Source organism: Cryptotermes secundus, unplaced genomic scaffold, assembly GCF_002891405.2.
Source record: "Cryptotermes secundus unplaced genomic scaffold, Csec_1.0 scaffold610, whole genome shotgun sequence".
Taxonomy (NCBI): domain Eukaryota; kingdom Metazoa; phylum Arthropoda; class Insecta; order Blattodea; family Kalotermitidae; genus Cryptotermes; species Cryptotermes secundus.
Window position 1 is genome coordinate 133,744 of NW_019734319.1, and position 21,632 is coordinate 155,375.

At 44.5% G+C, this 21,632-nt stretch overlaps 1 protein-coding gene across 5 annotated transcripts in view; it reads left to right on the top strand.

Annotated features, from left to right (window-relative positions):
* The window catches only part of LOC111868595 (protein kinase C, brain isozyme), a 150,134-nt gene that overhangs the window by 47,821 nt on the left and 80,681 nt on the right, over nucleotides 1-21,632 (top strand). For all 5 annotated transcript variants that reach the window (XM_023859379.2, XM_023859381.2, XM_023859380.2 and 2 more), the window contains exon 2: nucleotides 4,698-4,729. In XM_023859379.2, coding sequence (XP_023715147.1) covers nucleotides 4,698-4,729 — 32 coding nt within the window. The remainder of the gene's footprint in view (nucleotides 1-4,697; nucleotides 4,730-21,632) is intronic.

The window sequence follows — 21,632 nt, forward strand, 5'->3', positions numbered from 1 at the left end:
GGTGGGAAAGGTCATCCGGATTGGTGAAGCGGAAGGTAGCACTAAAAGACTTAGAACACAAATAAATGGAAAATGTAATCATACAAGCAGTGCTGATGGATGTAAATATCACAGTAGAGCGTTTATTTAAAAGGTTTAAAAAGACAGCACATTTATTCATCGGTAAAAGGCTTGGAAGGTATACATATTTTTGAAGGTAATAATGGTTGCTTTAAGAAACTGTCAAGTTTCGTCTGAAGAGACAGTTGACTCATCTGCTTTCAAAAATTTCAAGTGTCTCTTTTATTAAACTGTGAACAGCAATTTTCATATTTCAGTCCCGATTAACTATAACCGGATTAGCGATGGTTTACTCTGCTCTGTTATGTAGATGGGACAGTAATTTAAAGTGGATGTTAAGGAAATAGCGTGCGAGACTATGAACTCAGTTCACTTGTTTCAGAATACAAACCGGTGTCGGTCTCTTGTGAGTACGGTAGTGAAACTTGGGTTCTTATAAAACGCAAGTAATTTCTTGACTTGGCGTTCTAAAAAAGGAGAGATGGTTATTTCTTAACTTTAGGAGTTCCACTAAAATTCTGAACACATTCAGTTTTTGGTTAAAACCGAACAACAACAACCTTCACTTTACATGGTGACGTACTTGCATTTATTCGCGTGATCTCCACCGGAACTCTCTGAGTACTATTTATCCGTGTATGTTACTCGTCGTTGCTGTCCGTTTCAACCAACGTGTAAATGTGTTGACAGCAGCAGAGAACTCCCCACTAGCAACTGCCATGAAGGTCAGTCAGTCGAGCGGCTTCTCTGTGGTTGCGCCGGACGGACAGACACTTGGCGGAGCAGACAGGCTCACTTACTCGACGTTTCGTTGAAAATCCTCCCAAAAATATATGCTCTTTCTTACAGAATTCAGGCCTCCGCGGCCTGTAATCCGCAAGCGAACAATACCGACCGAGCGACCACCGCTTGTCGGCGAAGTTAGTGCCAACTTTAGCGGATAGAGGGTGTTGCGTGGTCAGCGCAACGAATCCCACGGACGTTAATTTCGGTTTTCTAGACCGGAGCCGCCATTTCATTGAAATAGCTCCTCAGTTATCCTCACGAGGCTGACTGGACCTCATTCCAGACCCACTACTTCTCAGAAAATCATGTAACAGATATCAAGAACGTGAGACTAACAAAGCCGTTGGGATGAGATTAGCGTTTACATTTGTCTCGTTCATGCTTGAAACTTGCTCCCCTGCTCGTCTGTGGTTGCACTGCCCGGCATAACACCCCTGTCGCAGAAATTGCCGGACGAGCACGGCGAACACTTCGTTTCATCTGCTTCTGTTCTTGGGCACAAGAAGTTTTTATGGCGATAACAATTTTGCGTTAGTTTGAAGGCAGTAACTAAGCAGACTGTGTTCTGACATTACATACAGCAAACAGAAACAACGGTTCGTATCCCGTGACGTGGTTGCTTTCTTTCTCAGTACTCCTGTATATTGTGGCTAAAACGCCGAAGAAGGAATAACAGTAAAATCAAGATATTAAAATTACTGTCACAACTAAAACAATTTTGGGAGCGAAGCGTCAAATTTACATCGCTTTAACAGCCACCGCTACCGTAGATATTTACCGGAAGGTTGCGGGTTCGATTCCCGATGAGGTCATTGGATTCTTCATTTGACCTAATCTTCCAGTTGCACTATGGCCCTTGGGTCGACTCAGCCTCTAACAGAAATGAGTACCAAGAATCTTCCTGGGGTAAAGGGCGGCCGGCGCGTAAGGCTGACCTCATCGAAATTTGTAAGCCGATTATCTAGAAAATGTGGCAGCCTCGGCGACACACAATCCTATGGGCAAACACGGCCTGTTACAAGTATAAATTTTGTAGGCAACATTTATTTAGAAGTTAATAATCATAAGCATACCGTCGGTGAGAAAAACTACAGTGAGAAATTTAACATAACATAACGTAGCTGGCGGGGCTTACGTATGACAACCTCACCTCCGTCTGTTAGCCAATTGTCTAGACAATATGGGAGCTTCAACCGCCTGTTACCTTTTTTTTTATTATTATTCGATCCGGAGGCGAGGATTGTCTCTGTCGATTCGGCTCAACTGAATAGGTTCAACCTGAAGACGGAGATAAATTCCAGTCTCTGAAACGTTGTTTTAATTAAAACAGGACGATGTATAATGTCCAGAAACAGTAATTGTATTATCTTGAATCAGACTATACATTTTTCACAGAGCAAGGTCGTTAGCGTTGCATCCAACCCCCAACCTAGAGGACCAGGTCTCTGTATTTATGTGCCCCAGTGAGATGGTAGCCCAGTTATACCCCCAGGCACCGGGTTCCCTTCTCGTTTCCTTCCACGACTGGCAGGACAACGGCGGAGGTATTCTAACCGATCTCCACGCCGGAGTATTCATTTTGTGAAACCTGAACCTTCATTATAGCGTCCACAGTAGACTACCAGAATGACTAACGCAATACCAGTGGCGTTTGTTTCCCGTTAAAACGGACGTAACGAATATTTTTGATAGAATGGATTGCGCTAAGAATACCGGAGATTTTTAAAATGGCGATGTACAACTTCAAGTGTGCTTTCAGCGGGCGAAAGATGCGTGCCCAAGTGACGTAGAGTAAACCCTTGCTAATCCGGTTGGCATATAAACCGTATCGAAATATGGAATATGAAAAATGCTGTTCACATTTGAGTACTACATGGCATTTAGGAAGGCAGATGAGTCGCTTGTGTGTTCAGACAAAACTCGACAGTTTCTTCAAAACTGCATTATGACGTTCAAAACCAAGTACAACTTCTGAGTCTTCTATCGATGAATAAATTGTCTTTTTATGGTTTTTTAAATAAAGGCTCTGCAGTGATATTTTGTTATTTATTTTTATCAGCACCACTTATATCATTAAATTTTCCTTTTATTTGTATTCCAAGTACGTGTATATATTATATATACAGTAAAACTTGGTTATAGCAACATCGGTTTCTGCGACACCTTGTCTATTGCGTCAAATATTCAATGGTACGAACTAATTCCTCATAAAGCAACTTTTTATACCTTGCTTAGTACGACATGCAGAAATGCATCAACCTCGTATGTAACGTCATTTCCATTCCTGAATTTCTCTGATATCATGGGAAAGTTCGATATGTTTGCCCACCCTCACTTTCTCTACTTGCTGACGTGACTGTCCTGGTAGAATACGACCGCGGGCTGCAAGAGGAGCGTGGGTTTTATGCGAAAACAAGGGTGTGGGGTGGGACTGCGTGAATAGTGCAAGAGGACGCGGCAGGTTGTTAACTGCATTCCTTTCCTAGAATCTCGTCTAACAGGACCTCACATTGTCTACTTACCCTATAGTGTTCCTGCCTAAACCCAGAGAAGCGCAGTAGCGAAAACATGACAATGAAAAGGAAAGTTTTAAGCATTGAAGAGAAAGTTAAAGTCATTCATGAAATATTGTGTGTATTTTCAGTGAAAAGCGCTGTAATATGTCTTTGACATTATACATTTGGGCAATTCCACGTCAATGTTACGTTAGTCTGTACTTAACTACGTATTTCACTAAAAAATGCAACATTTTAACTCGGTTTTTGGTAGATTTTTACGTGACTAACATAAAACTACTGTGGAAATGCCCATTTCGGTTACAACGACATTCGTTTATAACGACACTATTTTTAGGTCCCTTTGATGACGTTATAACCAAGTTCTACTGTATATATATATATACCATTCAGTCTAGAACCTTCTATCTATTCGTCTGCTGCCTGAAAACTTAAAAATTAGAATATAGTACAAAACTAAAATTTTGCTTGTGGTTCTCTATGGGTGTGAAACGTGGTCTCAGACATTAAGGGAGGAACAGAGAGAACGGGATAATGAGGATAGTGTTTGCAACGAAGAGGGATGAAGTGACAGGAGGTTGAAGAAAACTGCATAACGAGGGTCTTCATAACTTATAACCTACGACAAGTGTAATCAGAATGGTAGAATCAAGGAGGATGAGATGGGCAGGGCATATAGCACGAATGAGAGAGAAGAAGCGTGCATGTAGGATATTGGTGGTAATGCAAGACGGAAAGAAGCCACTAGGAAGACCAAGACGTAGGTGACTGGATAATATTAAAATGAATCTTAGACAGATAGGATGGGGTGGTATGGACTGAATTGATCTGGCTCGGTATAAATTGGATTGATCTGGCTCGGTATAGAGCCCAATGGAGGGTTCTTGTAAACACATTAATGAACTTTCGGGTTCCATAAAATGTCCGGAAATTATTGAGTAGCTGCGAAACTGATGACTTGTCAAGAAGGGCTCAGCTCCTTAGAGTCAGTCAGGTGGCCGCGGCGTCACAGAGTTGGAGAACCGATGGGTTAAGTCAGTTTTTGGCCTGTCGGCCCCATGTTAACCCTGGACGTCCCACCTTTGTTCCTCTGGTGTGCGTTAGGACATGCTAAGCCCTGTATCCATTCGTGTGCAAGTCGATGCATTTCGTAGAAGCTTCGTCTCAGTGGTTTCTGTTATTTGCTGTTTGCTGCTTTCCCCTTTGTGTCTGTTAGCCAATTGTGTCTACAGGTGCAGCGACAGCTGTACTGAACTTCATTCCTATGTCCTCCAGCTCAGCATTCCTCTGATGCTATTACTGTTATCATCTTAACTGAATTCTTTCTCGTTTCAGGGGTTTCGGGAAGCAAGGATTCCAGTGTCAAGGTAAGTCACGTGTAGGATAGGCTTCAGTACATATATACTTTATTTAAACTTAGCCTCCACATTGATGTTGTAAGTCTTTCACAACGCTGGTTGTTCAGCCGGTCTTGTGGGTTGTGGCTCGGTTAAACCTTTAAGACGGAGACATCACGTTCCTCCGAAACTTCTGTGTCCGCCTACGGGACTACACGGTGTCACAGCCCAGAAGACGAGAACTTCAGCAGGTATATTTATGTGCTCACCCCGTAACCATTGATTTTATTTTAAAGAAAGTGGACATTTGGTAGCGGTTCTGTGCATCTGAACATGGCAGGATTAGGCAAAATAAACTCCCCTCCCCATAAGAAATTATTAATCTGGTTAACGGCGATGCATATATTCTGTTATCCCCAGATGTTGCTGGCTCTGCATCAGTTCTTCCGTACCCGTGGAGCTGTACCTCCACTCCTCGCCATATGTCTTCATGGCATAGTTCTTAATTAATTAAGCACTGGGACATCTTTCTTTCAGTCATCAATGGCTCTACAGCTCTTTGTTGGGCCCAGGCCGCTTTTTCAGTCGGTAGGACTCCTTGGGCGTCGCAAGGCCTCATGCTACACACGGAGGCACGAACAGATCCATGCCACGAGCGGGATTCGAACTCACAACCGCTGCGTTCGAGCGGACGAAGACATTTCATGCCTTAGACCGCGCGGCCACCGCGATCGGCTACAGCAGTACTATGTGAACTGTATAACGTAGAGACCATCCGGTGGACCGCCACAGACCACGGTTCAGGATTCTAGAACCCTTCGTCGTAGCATAGTGAGATGTTTTGTTTTTTTAGAGAGCTTTCTTTTTATTGCTAGTGGGGTGGGACTAAGTCCCTTGTACTGCGGCCACTTCTGGCCTATTGTAACAGCCCCAGATGATAGGTGAGGGTGATTGCGGAGCAGTTGGTGGAATGAAGATTGGTACGGGAAACCGAAGTACTCGGAGAAAACCTGCCCTAGCGCCACTTTGTCCACAACAAATCCCACTTGACCAGATCCGGGATCGAACCCGGGCAGCCGCGGTGGGAACCCAGCGACTAACCGCTTGAGCTATGGCGCGTCCTTTCAGAGAGCTTAGAAAACCAAGGAAGAAATCGGTGTAAAGACATTGCACGCAGTCACATTTAACGTGTTTCGTGATGTACGACTGACTTTGTCTACGTTACCTTAGAAACGAAGCCGATTGTTGCAGATACTAGACTGTTGATTGGTAATTCCGAACTGCAGTTAAATCCGTTCGACAGGTAAAGCACGTTTGTATAGAATAGACATTTCGCGTTTGGGCCTCCATTACGCGTGCCGTTATTTTCCTGAACATACGGCCTCTGGAGTTTCATGCAGAGAGACCTTATCCATAAATTAAACTGGAATTTAATACAAGAAGTTCTGGGAATAACTACTCTCCTACTTTCGTTTCGCTACTAATTAAGTATTTCATACGATTTGAGAGGCTGTAATGTTGGTATTGCTGGGATAGGGATTTGTGAAGTGCGCCTTTGAGATGGGCTCAGGTGAAATGATGATACAAAGTTTCATGACAATCGATTCAGGCATTAATCGGCAATATTAAGCTTATTGCGTCACAAATTTGAGAGGTAATGTTGGTATTAATGATCTAAGGGATTTATAGAGGAAAGCATTTGAGATGGGCTCAGATGCCATAATACATACTAAGTTCCATAAAGATTGGTTCAGGCATTCGAAAGCTATTTGGGAGGGGGTTCACACACAGACACACACACAGCAAGGTGATCTAATAAGCGTACTTTTTTTTTCAAATTAAAGAAATTAGGCTAAAATTCTTTGGAGCCGAGAGAAATCGGCATTTTATATGTGGGGCTTATATGAAGGGTCCCTGTTTTTGGAGGTGGACTGTACTTACTCGCCGGGGACCGACATGTGACGGACGGATGTACTGTTGAATACTGAAGCCTTACAGCAGTTGAGGCGCTAGTGAGGCACAGATCCATGCAGACAGACAACCGGACGGCATTCCAAATACCACTGTGTCATGTTCGGGCTACTCTGAACATGTAAATCTGTCAGAATCCCCAGATGGATTTTAGACGATCGCTGGAATTTCTCGTATGTACAGGTTGTACTACTCAGACAAAATGGCTCCTGTACTCATGTTACAGTTCCTGAGATGTTTACTTTTATTAATGCCAAAGAATTTTATTACACACCTATAGTTAAAAATTTCCCCAAACTTATAACAAACCAGTGCAGTAAGCAAGACATTTATTTACTAGCTGTGTCGCATTCAGGAAAACGTCAGCAGGGTGGACAAAATGGTAGAGAGCAACGCTATGACGTGTCGGTATATTGGGCTTCCCTATCGCACGGTTTGCGTTGCATCCCGGCAACACCGGGCGTGTCTTGTGTATTTGTCTGTCTTCCTGCCTCTGTTTATCTATATTTATCTGTTTTTCTATTTATCCATCTTTCCATCTGTGTATGTATGTATGATTTTAGCCGTTTTCATACTGTGCTTATCAGGACGAGAGAGCGAAGTCTGGGAACCTTCTAAAAATTGTGCCCTTTTTTGGCACGCCCCTCCCACCGTCCAGTAAACTTCTACTTCTCTCATGAATTTCTTCCTTCGCCTCCTCTTCTGCTGTTCTTTCTTACGTGTCTTCTCTACATACGTGTAATTTTAATAACAAAATCGTAATCGTGTAATGCGGGCGGTATGGCAGATATAACCGATCCATGGAGGGGCCGGTACTATGATGTGATGAATAGCTTATATTTAATTGTGAGAATGTGCCAAATTACGCAATTTGGTGATATTTTTTCCGTACAGAATTGTTTACTGGTACCCGTTCCGACTAGTGCAGTCGGTAAAGCGACTGAGGGGTTGGAGTTCGAGTCCTGTTAAGGGCAAGATTTTTCTCCACACGGTCCAAACCGGTTCTGAGAGCCCACCCATCCTCCTCTCCAGTGGGTACCGGGGTTTCCTTACCTGGGTTAAAGAGGCCGAGGCGTGAAGCTGTCCGCTGACCTCCAACCAGTGCCGAGGTCTAGAATGCGTGGCTCTATACGTCCACTTTCCACATGACTTCATGGCGTAGTGCTTAATTAGTTAATTAGTTAAGCACCCTTTGAGAGTAGGTTACATTAAGTTTTCCACATACATCTACATATCTTATTGTTGTCCTGTTTTTATTTGCTGAACGTAGCATATGCTTGTGCCGGACATTAAAGTATGTTTATGGATCTGCCCCCCCCCGCAGAATTCCACGCGCCATGTGGCTATACGAATTCGGTAACTTTGGCCGTCAAACCGAAATCTCAGTAGATTGGTATATTGCGCTCTGTAACCATATTGCTACTTAAATTCTACAAGCGTATTACTGTAACAAACTGTACACATTCTTCTAAATTCTGTTCCCACGCATAATTTAAGGACGTAACCTCTGTCACCCCACAAGTTCGCATGGTATATTAGTAACACTGATAGCAGGAAATTAAGACGTGCAGGCAGGGAGTGGCATTCTTATTGTGGCATGTTTGCTCAAGGCAAGAACTGTGAAGCCAGCAGAGACCGCCGTTACTTAGTAACTGCTTTGCAAACAAGCAAGTTTCCAAGGCAGTTGAATACAACAATAATAGGAAGCGGGATTTTGTACTCAATCCGTGCCGAGATCTTATAAGCAGGACAATCCTGGAGAGCTAGTTAGTTAGTTAGTCAGTTCAGAGCTGCTGTAACTGAGGCCAGGGACAGTTCGGAAATCCAGAGGAAGGGAAATATCCGCCGTTGGAAGCCGTTACCAGACAACGACTGGTGAAGAGACAACAGGCTGAGAAGACTTAAAATTTGTGCTCTAGTGCACTGCAAAGTGTGTAATCACGAATCTGTAAGAGTTCAGTAAATTCAGTTACGAATTCACACCCCCGTCTACAGTCACACTCATACTCTTGACAATATGTTGATGGCTATCAACGTGGTAGCCATATAGCCTTGTGGAAGCGGTACTGGCGCCACTTTATGTGGGATACAGAGCAGTGCGATGTGATGGCTGTTGCTCAGCACCCACTACAACGGAATATAAAACCCGCCCTGCATATCCCCTGCCATTAATGCCTGGATATCTCAGCATAGTGACTAGGCTACGGAGCGGGCGACTGGGTTTCGATTGCCGACAGAAGCAGGGATTTTCCTTTTCTCTTTATCCACTTCTAATGCTCATTAGGGAGACTACGATATATCCCCGTATTTTTTTTTTCGCCCTCTATGCATTCCGTGTCATATCAAAGGGAAGTAGGTGATTAGTTCTTCCCAGAGCTTCTTGTTAATAATCCAAATAGAGTAATGCTATGTTGCTTGATGTGCCTTTACTCGTTTTGCGATAATATACTAGAATTATAGCGCAATATGGATTAAGATTTTGAAAAACTTGTCGAATCTTTGAGCTGCAGGAACATAACCCACAACGTCCCGCGTTGTAATGAACTCGACTTAGATTTTTATATTTTTCGGCCCTTCTTCCGCAACGCAAAAAGTTGTAATTCAGAGGCAGGACTGTATATGAGTAAAAGAGAAGTGAGGGTCCCATTTGCTAATAATTCACTTCTTTTTACGTAAGTGATGGGTGCCGTTTGCGTAGCGCTTCCTGTCAGGTTTTGGTGCTTAATGCTTTAAATGATTAGTTTCTTGGTTGCCATGGTTACACGGACGGAGATACAGGTTTAAAATCTTCCAGTTGCGCTGTTCTATAACTTGAAGGAAACAAAATGACGTAACAATGGATTGAGATGTCTGCGCATGGGCAGATACTGAAATTCGAAATCGATTATATAATCTCTCTCAGTGGGAAGGCTTGCCGGCCTGTCGCAAGCGTGAGTCTGTGGCGCTGGCGGGCGCAGTGCCCTGCCAGGAAATATTTTGCTTCGTGTGGGGTATATCATGACGCGGAGCTGTCGTGACCTGTTATCCGGGCATTTTCCAGGAGGGACTGAGGAAAACCAGAAAAATTTCAGTCAGGATATGTGATATCCTGAGATATGATCGAAGCATCTCCCATATGCAAGCCTAGATTGTTACCTCTACACCAGAGAGGCTCCAAACATATGAAGTTCTCTTCCAGCCTGTGGTTCTGTGTTGTTATGAGGCTGACAATGACGCTGAACATGAACGTGAACAAGTAACACTCCAATGAGCCTGCGCTGCAAGTAACGAGCATGTTACAAGATGGCGGGCGTCAGGACAGCAGATCTTAAGGAACGGAAATTAGATGTAAAACGGCAGAATATGCGCATGAAAAATTCATAATAAATGAAGATAATATTAAAAAGTGATTTTTGACGAACATGTTATCAGGACAAGATAGGTCTATGTCTTCTGCAATAGGGTCCAGTGGCGGGTAGTCGCGAAATTGCAGCTGCGGTCTATATAAGCGTAGTCTGAGTGAAGGCCCCGCCGTGCATTTTTATCCCTCGTGACTGTGAATGGAAGTAAAGTTGAAAGAACTCAGTTGTCTTTTTATGGAGCCTTTGAATGTGAGGTATATACGTATTATCCGCTTTAAGATTGCGGTTTTCTGGGATGTCACCGTGTAGTTAGATACATAAGTCGTCTACTTCTGTCATACTACAGTGCGTCACACCCGTTACCCTAATTCTCACTTCCTTTGAGAATCAAGATCTCAAGAGATATGCACTGTTTGGTGTCAGTTATTGCTACACAGCAAACAAAGCAATTCCTCAAATGGATAAGCATGGTAAGAAACAGGCAGCTTTCATACATTCGATAGCGAAGCCCTAGTCACGAAGGAAAGTCGCCTCGTGTAATTGAATCCCCAAAGTTAACACTGCACTCAATGGTAAAGTGGAATCATTTTCCTCTCCCAAGTAGGGATTGGATGTTTCAATGCCTTTACAGTGTTGAGAAGTTTCTGAACTCGCTTGCCGTTTACTGTTGCGTCTTGACATGTTGATTGTACTATGAACAAGAGAGTGGTTCATGTGTGTATTAGAGAAGCAGGCGTATATTCAGCAACAAGACCGTGCTTTAGCTTAGGTTGCTAGTCGCCGGCTTCTTACCGCGCCGGACCTGGTTCGAGCCCGGATCAGTTCGTGTGGGATTTGTGGTAGACAAAGTTGTACTGTGGCAGATTTTCTCCGAGTACTTAGGTTCTCATAAGAGCCAGGTTAGCGCAGACGGTATAGCGACTGGCTGTGGGTTGGATGACCTAGGGGTCAGAGTTCGAGTCCCGGTAGGGCCAAGAATTTTCAGTTCACCATGTTCAGACCGGCTGTGGGGTCCACCGAGCCTCATATCCAATGGGTACCGGGGGTAAAGCGGCCGGGGCGTGAAGCTGACCACTCACCACCAATTAGTGCCGAGGTAAAGAAAACATGGGTCTGTACATCCACTCCCCCATACGTCTTCATGGTGTAGTGTAGTGCTTAATTAGTTAAGCAGAGGGACAATTGTACCTTTTTTTACTTCGGTTCCCTTGCCAATTCTCTTTCCACCGACTGCTCCACACTCATCAGCATCATCAGGGGCTGTTAAAATAGGTCAAATAGTGGCCGACGTGCCAAGTGGACTCAGTCCCACCCCACCCCAAGAAACTAAAGAAAAAATCTGAAGTGAGCAGAAGTAGCCGTTCTTCCCCCGGAGTTTTCCTAATTTCTTTGTTCATGTCAGTTTATAGTAGCTGGACCTTTGAAGTTAGAAATATTTTGCTAATGCAATTAAGAACAACACTGATACATTGCGCACAAGTGCGTCATGCTCACTTAAAAGACTCACTTTCCGCCGAAGTAATTACATACATAGCATCCATGATCTTCAGAGTACTTATACATGGTTGGTTCAAGGTTGACCTGAACGTTTTTCTTTTTACAAACAGATTATGGATGCCAGATTATCGCTCCTTTTTAAGGTAGTCTCCCTTTGCACTGATCGCCCCGGCAAGTTACCGTTGCCAACAGCGGTGCACAGCAGTTCAGGACACCGTGTTTGAGTTCCATTATCAGTTTGGAACCACTGTCCTCCTACGTGCAAAGAAATGAAGGAGGGCTGTGAGGATAGTGGTTCATGATTTCCCAGCCCGTTGTTGTCAGTGTTGCCTTCTTCAGATTTGCCGCAGGTGTACGTTCGCTGTCATGCAGGAGGAATCGCTTCCTGCTCGTGATTGCGAAGAAACTTACTGCAATATCACGCACAGTAATTCGCCTGATTCCCTTCGGCGCTCTGAATGTTCACATCGCTTACAGCTGTTGCTGAATGTGAGCATGTTCGAGGCTTCTTTACGGCCTTCAGAAGACTTAGTGTACCAGTCACAGACAACAGTACGTCACAGGGTCTCTTTCGCATATTGTACATGTAACCTTCGAAGAATTATGTTGCTTTCACTATCTCTCTCACTAAGAATTTTATGATAAAGCGCTGTTCTACACTAGGAGTGGCAAGGTCTGACGCCATCTTGTACTACCGTTAATGCGCAGAAGCGGGACGCTTCGCTACCTGCCAGTGTTGCCACCACCTGTCCACAGAGGAGTTTTGTTGTTCAGCTTCTCACGTCTTAAGGAAAAGAATTAAGTACATATTAAGGGTGCACTGACCGCCTCTATGGTCTAGTGGTCAGAGTTCCTGGCTACAGATCCAGAGGCCCCGGGTTCGATTCCCGGCGCTACCAGATTTTCTGAGAAGTAGTGGGTCTGGAACGGGTTCCACTCAGCCTCGTGAGGATAATTGAGGAGCTATTTCAAGGAAATAGCTGCTCCGCTCTAGGAAACCGAAAGTAACGGCCGTGGGGAATCGTTGCGTTGACGACGTGACACCCTCTGTCCGTTAAAGTTGGCACTAACTTCGTGGACAAGCGGCGGTTGCTCGGTCTGTATATTTCGCTTGCGGACTAAAGCCACGAGGTTTGTTTGTTAAGGTTGAACTACCCTTGTAAGGAACGAGAATGTAGACGGCGAGGAAGTAAAGTAATATTTGTACTACCTGCCGTGCCGTGCAAATAAATGGAGAGGGGGGGGGGAGATTTGTGAAGGCATGTAGTATCGACCACTAGTGCCATCTGTGGAGTAAAACCTGAAACACTCGAGACTCAAACCTTGTGGAAACCCATGATCATCTCTGTGAGGTAGAGACCTCAGTACTGACAAGGGGGATCCAAACTGGGTTGGCTAATTGGACTGGTTAAGCATGCCATATGGGCCGATTCCTTACATTTTCTGTACCTGCTGGTACTTTCAATTTCCAAAATCCTAGCATCATCCCAGACTACTGTATGACCCTCTTCATGGGCACGTTGTGCTAATTTTGATTTTTCTATGAGACCCTGTTGGAGATTGTGCATATGTTCACGGCAGACCTCCAGCCGTGCGGCTTCTTGAACACAGGCGCAATCTCCAACAGGCTCCCCATTTCTTTGCATTGGTGCTCATGCACTTAGTTTTGTTTGTTAGATTTGTAGCACAAATATCTGCCTCCTCTTCTATCCAGGTTCCACGTATGCAGATACTTTATCACAATTTTTATTGTATATTTTCTTGTTATCCCAGCCGAATTAACATGGTCTCAGGCGATTAATTAGCTGTGTAAATCTGACAAGGGGTTGTCCAGTGATTAAGATCTAAGGGGCCCAGCTGAGGATGGAAACGGATCCACTTTCCGAAACGTCGTGTTTTCTATTTTCTGGAAAACCGGACGATGGAAAAAGTCCAAAAACCCAGTAATTCTGTGTGATTCACATGTAACTGTTAACTGTTATTTATACAGATTGGCAGGAAGTCAAACCTGTGTACTGAATGAATAAGCGATCAGTGTTAAGACTTCTTTGTGCATAGACATCGCACACTCTTGAAGAAATGTAAACAGTTCAGCTAGTTAACGTGTAAGTGCATGCTTTGAAGCCACACTGAAAGGGACCGCTACAATAAACCAGCGAAACAAATTTGATGTCTGCGCAGTCTGGACTTAACGCTGTTTTTCTTTGCGATTGTGTTCTGGCTGCCATCACCGATTGTTGAATATGCAAATGAACCCATAGCTCTGTTCTGCTTAATTATATCGAAAGTCATGGAACTTAACGAAGAAACTTTGTCGCTTCGATTCCCCCATCTCGTCCGCAACAGGCTTCGCTGTATAACCGTCCTTACAGCCGACTTTAGACTCAAGTTAGCCCCAGCCGCCCTTTAGAACTTCATGTGGGTGGTGCAGGGGTGATGGTGGGTTGGGCTTTTAGAATGGTTTCGGGTTAACTATTGTAACTGCTACGGTGGCAACCTGAGGGGTAATTCAGATGACTATTGGGCGCCAGTAGGATTCCGGGGGAGGTGCACGCGGTAGCATAGTTCGTTAAGGCACTGTGCTACAGTCTGGAAGATCACGGATTCGATTCCCGACGAGGCCGTTGGTCTTTTTAATTGACCTAATCCTTCCAACCGTATTATGGCTTTGGATTCGACTCCGCCTCTAACAGGAATGAGTACCAGCCGGCGCGTAAGGCTGACAACCTCACCGCCCTTTGTGAGCCGATTGTCTAGAAAATGTGGAAGCCTCGACGTCTCACAACGGTAAGGGCCTCCACGGCCTATTACACGGAAAGCCTTACCTTTTACTCAGTTCCTTCACACGGGCATGATGTCAGTTATTTGTACGTAGTAGAAGCCATTGTACCTGATAAAGTTGAGTGAACATGCAGTTCTTAACTTGAGCGTATAATGAAATCTAATCTAATCTGATCTTGCCGGCTAAGCCAGGTGATATCCTTGTGCTACGAGAAGAAAGGGCAAGGTTGAACTGAGCGTCTCTGTTTCCATCGTCTCTCGTAGGTCTTTCTTATTCATTAAATTTCAGCATTCTTAAATTGTCACACAGAAATGATGAAAAGTTGGAGTGTACTGGAAGTTGTGGATGGCGGGCAGGGAGATGTCAGATAAGATTCTGCAGAACACTGCTTGTGGAAGGAGAAGGAGAAATTCTACCGCAATCGAAAGTGCCACGTTAGAGCTCGTACTGAAGAAGGAAACATGAACCGACATGAAACTTTTGCCGTAGTTCATTTTTGTCGTTGGATGTTTGACATTTTCCCCCACATTTAATTATGTTTCCCCCCATGCTGTTCGGGAATCGGGTTAGCTATGTCAATGTGGCGACGTTCCGGGTTCGATTCCCGATTGGGCAAGATTTTTCTCTTCTCAGCGTCCAGGCCGGCTTTTGAATCCACCCAGCCTCCTATCCAGTGGGTACTGGCAGCACTTTACCGGGTGGTAAAGTGGCAGGGGCGTGAAGCTGATCACTCAGTTCCATCTAGTGCCAAGTTCAAGAATGGTGGAGCTGTACCTCCACTCTTTCATATGTGTATAGTTCTTAATTAATTAAGCACAGGGACAACTTTACCTTTTGAAGTAGTTACTATGGGATTCTGACGATGGTGTATAACACACTAACACACACACTTCACCTGAGGACGGAAACAGATCCAGTTTCCGAAACGTCGTGTTTTTATTAGTATCTTAAAAACCAGAACGATGGATGAAGTCCAAAAACCCAATATATCAGTTTACCTTTTGACCTCAGCCATTCTGTTCATCCATATTTTCATGGTATCAACTTCTTTTTCTTTCCAACATGGTCTTGGTATGTAGAGCTTCCTGTAAATTTGTCAGAAAGAATGAGAAGTAACTAATAGTTGATTATTCTCATTCAGAACAATCGCGTGGAAAGCCCTGTGTGTGGCGTAGTGAAACCTGAACACTAGACATGACAAAACGCCAGGGAGCATCACTTCTCCCTGACGAAGATGGACTACGAACTGATCTTTACTGAAAAGAGCAACAAATTTTGGCTGTTAACAGCTTCGACATGGTGTTTTACCAACAGATAGTAACTTAACAGTTCTTTCCCCTGTTCTCAGGGGTTTCTAGTTCATACATGTACTAGTTAGAACTAGTAGTAATGGATTTCCGGATTTTACTGTAACACAAAATGAGTTGGCGTTATTCGACGTGGGCTCAAGGAGACTTGGCAGGCTTTTCGATGAGACGGTTTTCGTCAGGAACTTGATGTAAAACCATCGCCGTCACGCAGAATGTAGAGTACGTGCACTGCAGTAGTGTGACGCGAGACCGTCACCTGTTGTACCCAGCGTGCAGTGTGCGCTTCTTGCTGTCCTGGGCGTTCCTCTGGCCGTCTGCCGCCCTCTGACACGGCCAGCTAATGACTAGCCGCCTGCAAGGTTAATTAGCGAACCGCAGAAAACCAAGCTACACAACTTGCTTGAAGCGCCATGTGGTGATTGTGTAGCGAAATTCTGGAAGCAGTCACTTCTTACGCTGCAGTGTGATATATATCGGCTTGGAAGTTAAAGAGGAGATTGCAGAGGCATGTAGTACGTATTCGATAGTCATAGATCCGTACACCTGAAGGGAAGAGAGTTCTTTGCAGATCGAGGTGCAGGTGGAAGAACAGTATTAAAATGGAGAATTCTGTCTCTTGGGATATAACGCCGTGTAATCCATTGAAATTAATCCGACGTTTCAGAAGAACATGTCGCTACCAATCTTTAGGGTCGAAGAATAAGCCAAGCATGAAGCAGATTAGCAAGCAGCGCTAATGCTTCGCACGGGTTTCTTGCTTGGCTGATTCTTCGACCTTGAAGAGTGTACGCGACATATTCCTCCGAAACGTCGGATAACTTTTCAGCGGATTACACAGGATATAACTCTTCATAACCACCGCTGTGAGAACCTCAAATCCGACAATATTGAAATGGACTTAAATAAAGAGCGTGGGATTCATCTGGCTCAGGATAGGGACATGCGACAGGTCAGTGTGAGCACGGTATTGGGCCTTTTGGTTCTATAAAACATTCGCTGAGCGGCTGTTAGCTGCTCCATGTGCTGGTTGTTTATCCTAGGGGCCGCGACCGCCTGTGGCTGAGCCGTGTGAGGAGGGGCAGCTACATGTTAAGGCCAATATCGCAAAGTGCGGTGAACCTCCCCGCTTTTGAGTTCATGTTCTCAATATGCTCCATGCGTGGGTTCGGCTCCTGTTGCGACCATTATCTTAAACGTTCCTGCCCTGCCCGCATGGAGCCACTCCAACCGCTGGAGCTGTTTACACGCCACAGTTGTAGTTGAAACCGGCCAGCGGACAGTTTTCTTTGCAGACTTACGTGTCCTTCTGCTCACATCTCGAGCGTATAACTCCGTAAATATTTTTCGGAGCGAAAATTGTTTCAGACATAAGTTGTAGAGAAAGGCGAAACACACGTTTCTATGCTCGACACACTGTTCTAAGTAAGTCGTGCACTGCTGTCGAGGGGACGCCCTCTGCGTGGGGACTACGCCCTTTACGTGCGCTTCAACAGGCAGGCAGGCAGGCAGTCAGTCAGGCGGTCTCCTTCCTTTTGGTTGTATATTTTCAGGTGGGAACAGAATTGTTCATGTTTCAATCCGGATTAGAGAGGGCTTACTGTACTTTACAACTGATTATTCCCCGGTCGCCCCGAACACTTAGTGCTCTGTAGTTTGAGCGGCTACAGCATTGTTAAATCAACCGTAAATTAACTCTTTTCCATGTGTTCAGTAACGCAGGTCAAGGCACTATACTGCAAGTCAGAAGATCGCGAGTTCGATTCCCGATGAGGTGATTGGAATTTTCAATTGACCTAATCCTTCCAGTCGCATTATATCCTTGGAGTCGACTCAGCCTCTAACAGAAATGGGTACCAGGAATCTTCCTGGGGATAAAGAGCGGCCGGCGCGTAAGGCTGACCTCACCGCCATCTGTTAGCCGATTGTCTAGAGAAAATGTGGGAGCCTCGACGTCTCACAACCCTATGGGCCACCACAGCCTGTTAACGCGCTTAGCTTTACTTCTACCACGTAAGCACACATTTCTTTTTGAATTCTCCTTCTCACTGTAAGATCGTGGAGTCTGACAAAGTTCGCTGTGAATATTCCATCTGTGTCTTATTGTTCGCGCACACACGCGGCATCAGAGCTGACACGTTAGTGGCGAACAGCAGACATCGCGTGAATAAGTTCAGTCCACAGTTTCTTGTGTTTAAATACTGCGAACTAAATAGAAGAGTCGCCTGCAGCTAGTACGTAGTACAGTCAGGTCACGAAATGTACGCACCGCACGTTCTCTTGGTTTTGTTTGATCACGTCGGAAGAGATGTCAAAATGTGTCTCTGATGTGAGCGAGCTCTGCAAGATACATGCCTGTTGCTTGCGCGGCTGACAGTTTTGTCCTGAAGGTGGTAGCATGGAAACATCGAAACTGCACGGCGTCATTCCAAAAGATAGTACTGTTCATGGGCATCGCAGGGAGAACCACAAATCCAACGTACAAATGTGTAGAGTTACAGATGTGCACACCATTGTGGATATAACGGACAGACTCTGGCTGTGTACAGCTGTCAGTTTTCAGGGATGTTGAGGCACTAAGAATATTTTGTTTGTTACAAACCTATCAAAAATAATGAAGTTCCACTCAGCCTCGTGAAGATAAAAGAGGAGCTATTTCAAGGAAATAGCGGCTCCGGTCTAGAAATCCGAGATTAATGGCCGTGGGGATCCGTTGCGCTGACGACGTGACACCCCCTATCCGCTAAAGTTGGCGGTCGCTCGGTCGGTATAGTTCGCTTGCGGATTACTGGCCACGGAGTTTTAATGTGAAAACCTTTATGTATTACGGTACATTGCGGGGTTTTATGTGTATTGCGTGTATTGGCTATGTATCATCCTGTGACGCTCTTCCGTGAATAACCCGTCACTTGGTTATAGCGCACATCGGCTGTAGCACTNTAGCCCCCCCCCCCCCAGTTAATTCATTATAGCGAGGTTTTACTGTATTTCTTAATGTAACCTATACTTAAAGTTTCAGAAAGTGTCTTCCTTTGTTTTATGTAAACGGCAAACATTCGCATATATTATGTTCCTGGACATTATTCATCGGCCTGTTTTTTGTTTTTGTTTAAAAACGACGTTTCGAAGACTGGATTCTCTCTCGGTCATCAAGTAAAACCTACTCAGTTGTGCCCAGTCGATATTGCTAGTCCCTATTTCCGGACACCTGTACCAACACCAGATAGAGTACACAAATATACTATTATTTAAATGGGGTATAAATTGCCTTGATGCTACCATTTGTTTGTGTTCTTTTTTTCCCCTTCCGTTGTTTATCCATACTTGCCTTGTCACTGGCCTTTGGGATCTTTAAGTTGGAACGTTCGTAAATAAGCAAAGAATTTTTAAATTAGCACTGTCGTCTTTATATAAATGTATTTTTTTGTGTGAATAATTTGTTGGTGTACAGCAACACAGGTTCCCTCTGCGTTACAATTGTCGGATTGTAGTCTCGAACCGTCGCCATATTTTAAGTGTTCGGAACGGTGGATATGAACCCAGATAAGACGATGGGCTTATATGGTCACCGAGCTGGATGACAATTTTGAAGTTTGGAAATGCGATTCAACGCTTACCGCAACGGGAGGTAGTGTTAATTACTTAACGGATTGCCTTGGCATTTTCTGTAGCCTTGGGAAAACCACATTGCAGCCGACTGTAATTGCGGCAGTGAAGCGAAGGTACAGCATTTCCGTCCGTTGAGTGGCTGTTTGCTTGTTGCTTCTGTTTCCGGGAACAAACGTTTGCGATAAAAACAACTGAGTGAGAATAGTCGATAATGGGGAAATTGACTGCTGACATCACTGAGCACCAGGAGATAGTGGAGAGCGCCAGTGAGGCGATTCTTAACATTCTGTTATCAGCACCGTGTACTACATGTTTCGGGCCTGTTGCGACCATCATCAGATACATAGGGCTCTTACAATCACCTCCCTGCTGTAAACGGGGGAACGTATCTTCTGGGACTGTAAACTGCAGGAGAAATAAAGGGCAACAGTGATGGATATTTTGTCTGAGAACAGCACACACATATATATGCATACATACATACACACACACACACACACACACACACACACCCAGAGTAAGTGAAGTCAGTTATAAAGCTCTTAAGGCTAGAGGGAAAAAAAAGATTTGTGCAAGGCGTCTGTTTTCTTTTTATTGCTAATGGGGTGGAACTAAGTCCCTTGTACTGCGGCCACTTCTGGCCTACTGTACCAGCCCCAGATGATAGGTGAGGGTGATTGTGGAGCAATTTGTGGAATGAAGATTGGCAGGGGAAACCGAAGTACTCGGAGAAAACCTGCCCCAGCACCACTTTTTCCACCACAAATCCCACTTGACCAGACCCGGGATCGAACCCGGGCCGCCGCGGTGGGAAGCCAGCGACTAACCGCTTGAGCTATGGTGCGGCCCAAGGCGTCTGTTACTTCATAAATAAAATTCCCAAATTTATTTAGAAACATAGAAGTATGTGCACAAAACAGTAATAGTATATTCTTAGAGTTGATAGAGGTGTTCAGAAATTGCGGGGATGACCGCTGTGATAGAATAAGATATTTATAAGAATGTGTTGCAGAGGGCCGGGTGGGCATTGTCTAGGCCATTATTGTATATACATGATTTTTTCAAAATTAAAAAAGTAGATGAATCAAACCGTCATCCTATTTAAAATCCAATGTAGTTCTATCCTCCAATCTTCCCGTAGGTTTTCATGGTCGTCTGTGTCCTTTGGGGTTTAGCACTAAATCTTTATAAGCACTTCGCTTCTCCCCCATGCGTAGTACATGCCCTGTCAGCGTAATCCTCCTTGATACCATCGTTCAAATAATATTTGGGTAGTACTGAAAAAACACGGAATTCCTCATTATTCGTCAACAGGACAAGCCCATAATATAGACACGGCTTCTCACTTCATTTTCTTTCAGTATCGCACAAATTTGTATCTCAAGGTTAACTGCTTATGCAGACGAAATTACTGGGAATCATCAGTGTGCGTTTCAACAGAAAAAAATACTGCTGTATGTATCGTCCGTCAGTATTGCAACACTTGTTTACTCACCACTTAATATTAATATTAGTTTAACATTTTACACTTTGACACAATATGTTTCGGCCTCAAACGGCCATCTTCAAGTGTCTTGATATGTTACAAATATTTTACTGAATTATGTTAAAACTTCTACACTGTTAGTCCGTGTTGAAATCACACGCTGTAGTTCTCTGTTCAAGATAAAACAAGATAAAATCCATTAAAAATTATATTAAACCCGCGTTAATTTGATGCTTCAATTTCACCTCACAAGGGTTGACGTCCATTTTCATAAATGTATGTCTGTCCCAGGTATTTTGTTTCGGCAGCTTGCCCCTCACGTTCGTAGCCTACTTTTCAGTTATGTCTGCAATATGCCCCTGGTTTGCGTGTTCCTCCACAGCGTGTGGTGTTGTCTTTACTAGTGTTGCAATATTGACGAGAGATAAATACAATGGACGTTAAGTTAAACAGTTGCAACGGGATGCTGAAATACAGAGTTACAAGAAGAAATACAGATCAGACTTCTTGCATTCGTCACGTACTGCAGAAGGGTGGGAGTATAGTGAGACAGCACTTCGGCTATTTCAAGACAACGAATACGCACCCGACTGCCATAAAACCAGCAAATCAAACCACACAGGAGGAATGAAATACGATAATCTACAATCGGCTCTATCCGTTTGGCTGGATACCAACCCGCAGTACTCCAAAGCTTTTTGATAAAGCTAGAGGTAAAGCTATCCCTGTAACAGGGCGTGGAGGCCCATAGGCTTGTGAGCCGTCGATGCTTCCACATTTTCTAGGCAATTGGCTCACAGATGGCGGTCATGTCAGCCTTACGCGCCGGCCTTCCCTTAGCCCCAAGAAGATTCCTGGTAGTCATTTCTGTTAAAGGCTGAGTGCGGCTGGAAGGATTAGGTCAACTGAAAAATCCAGTCTCCTCATCGGGACGAACCCG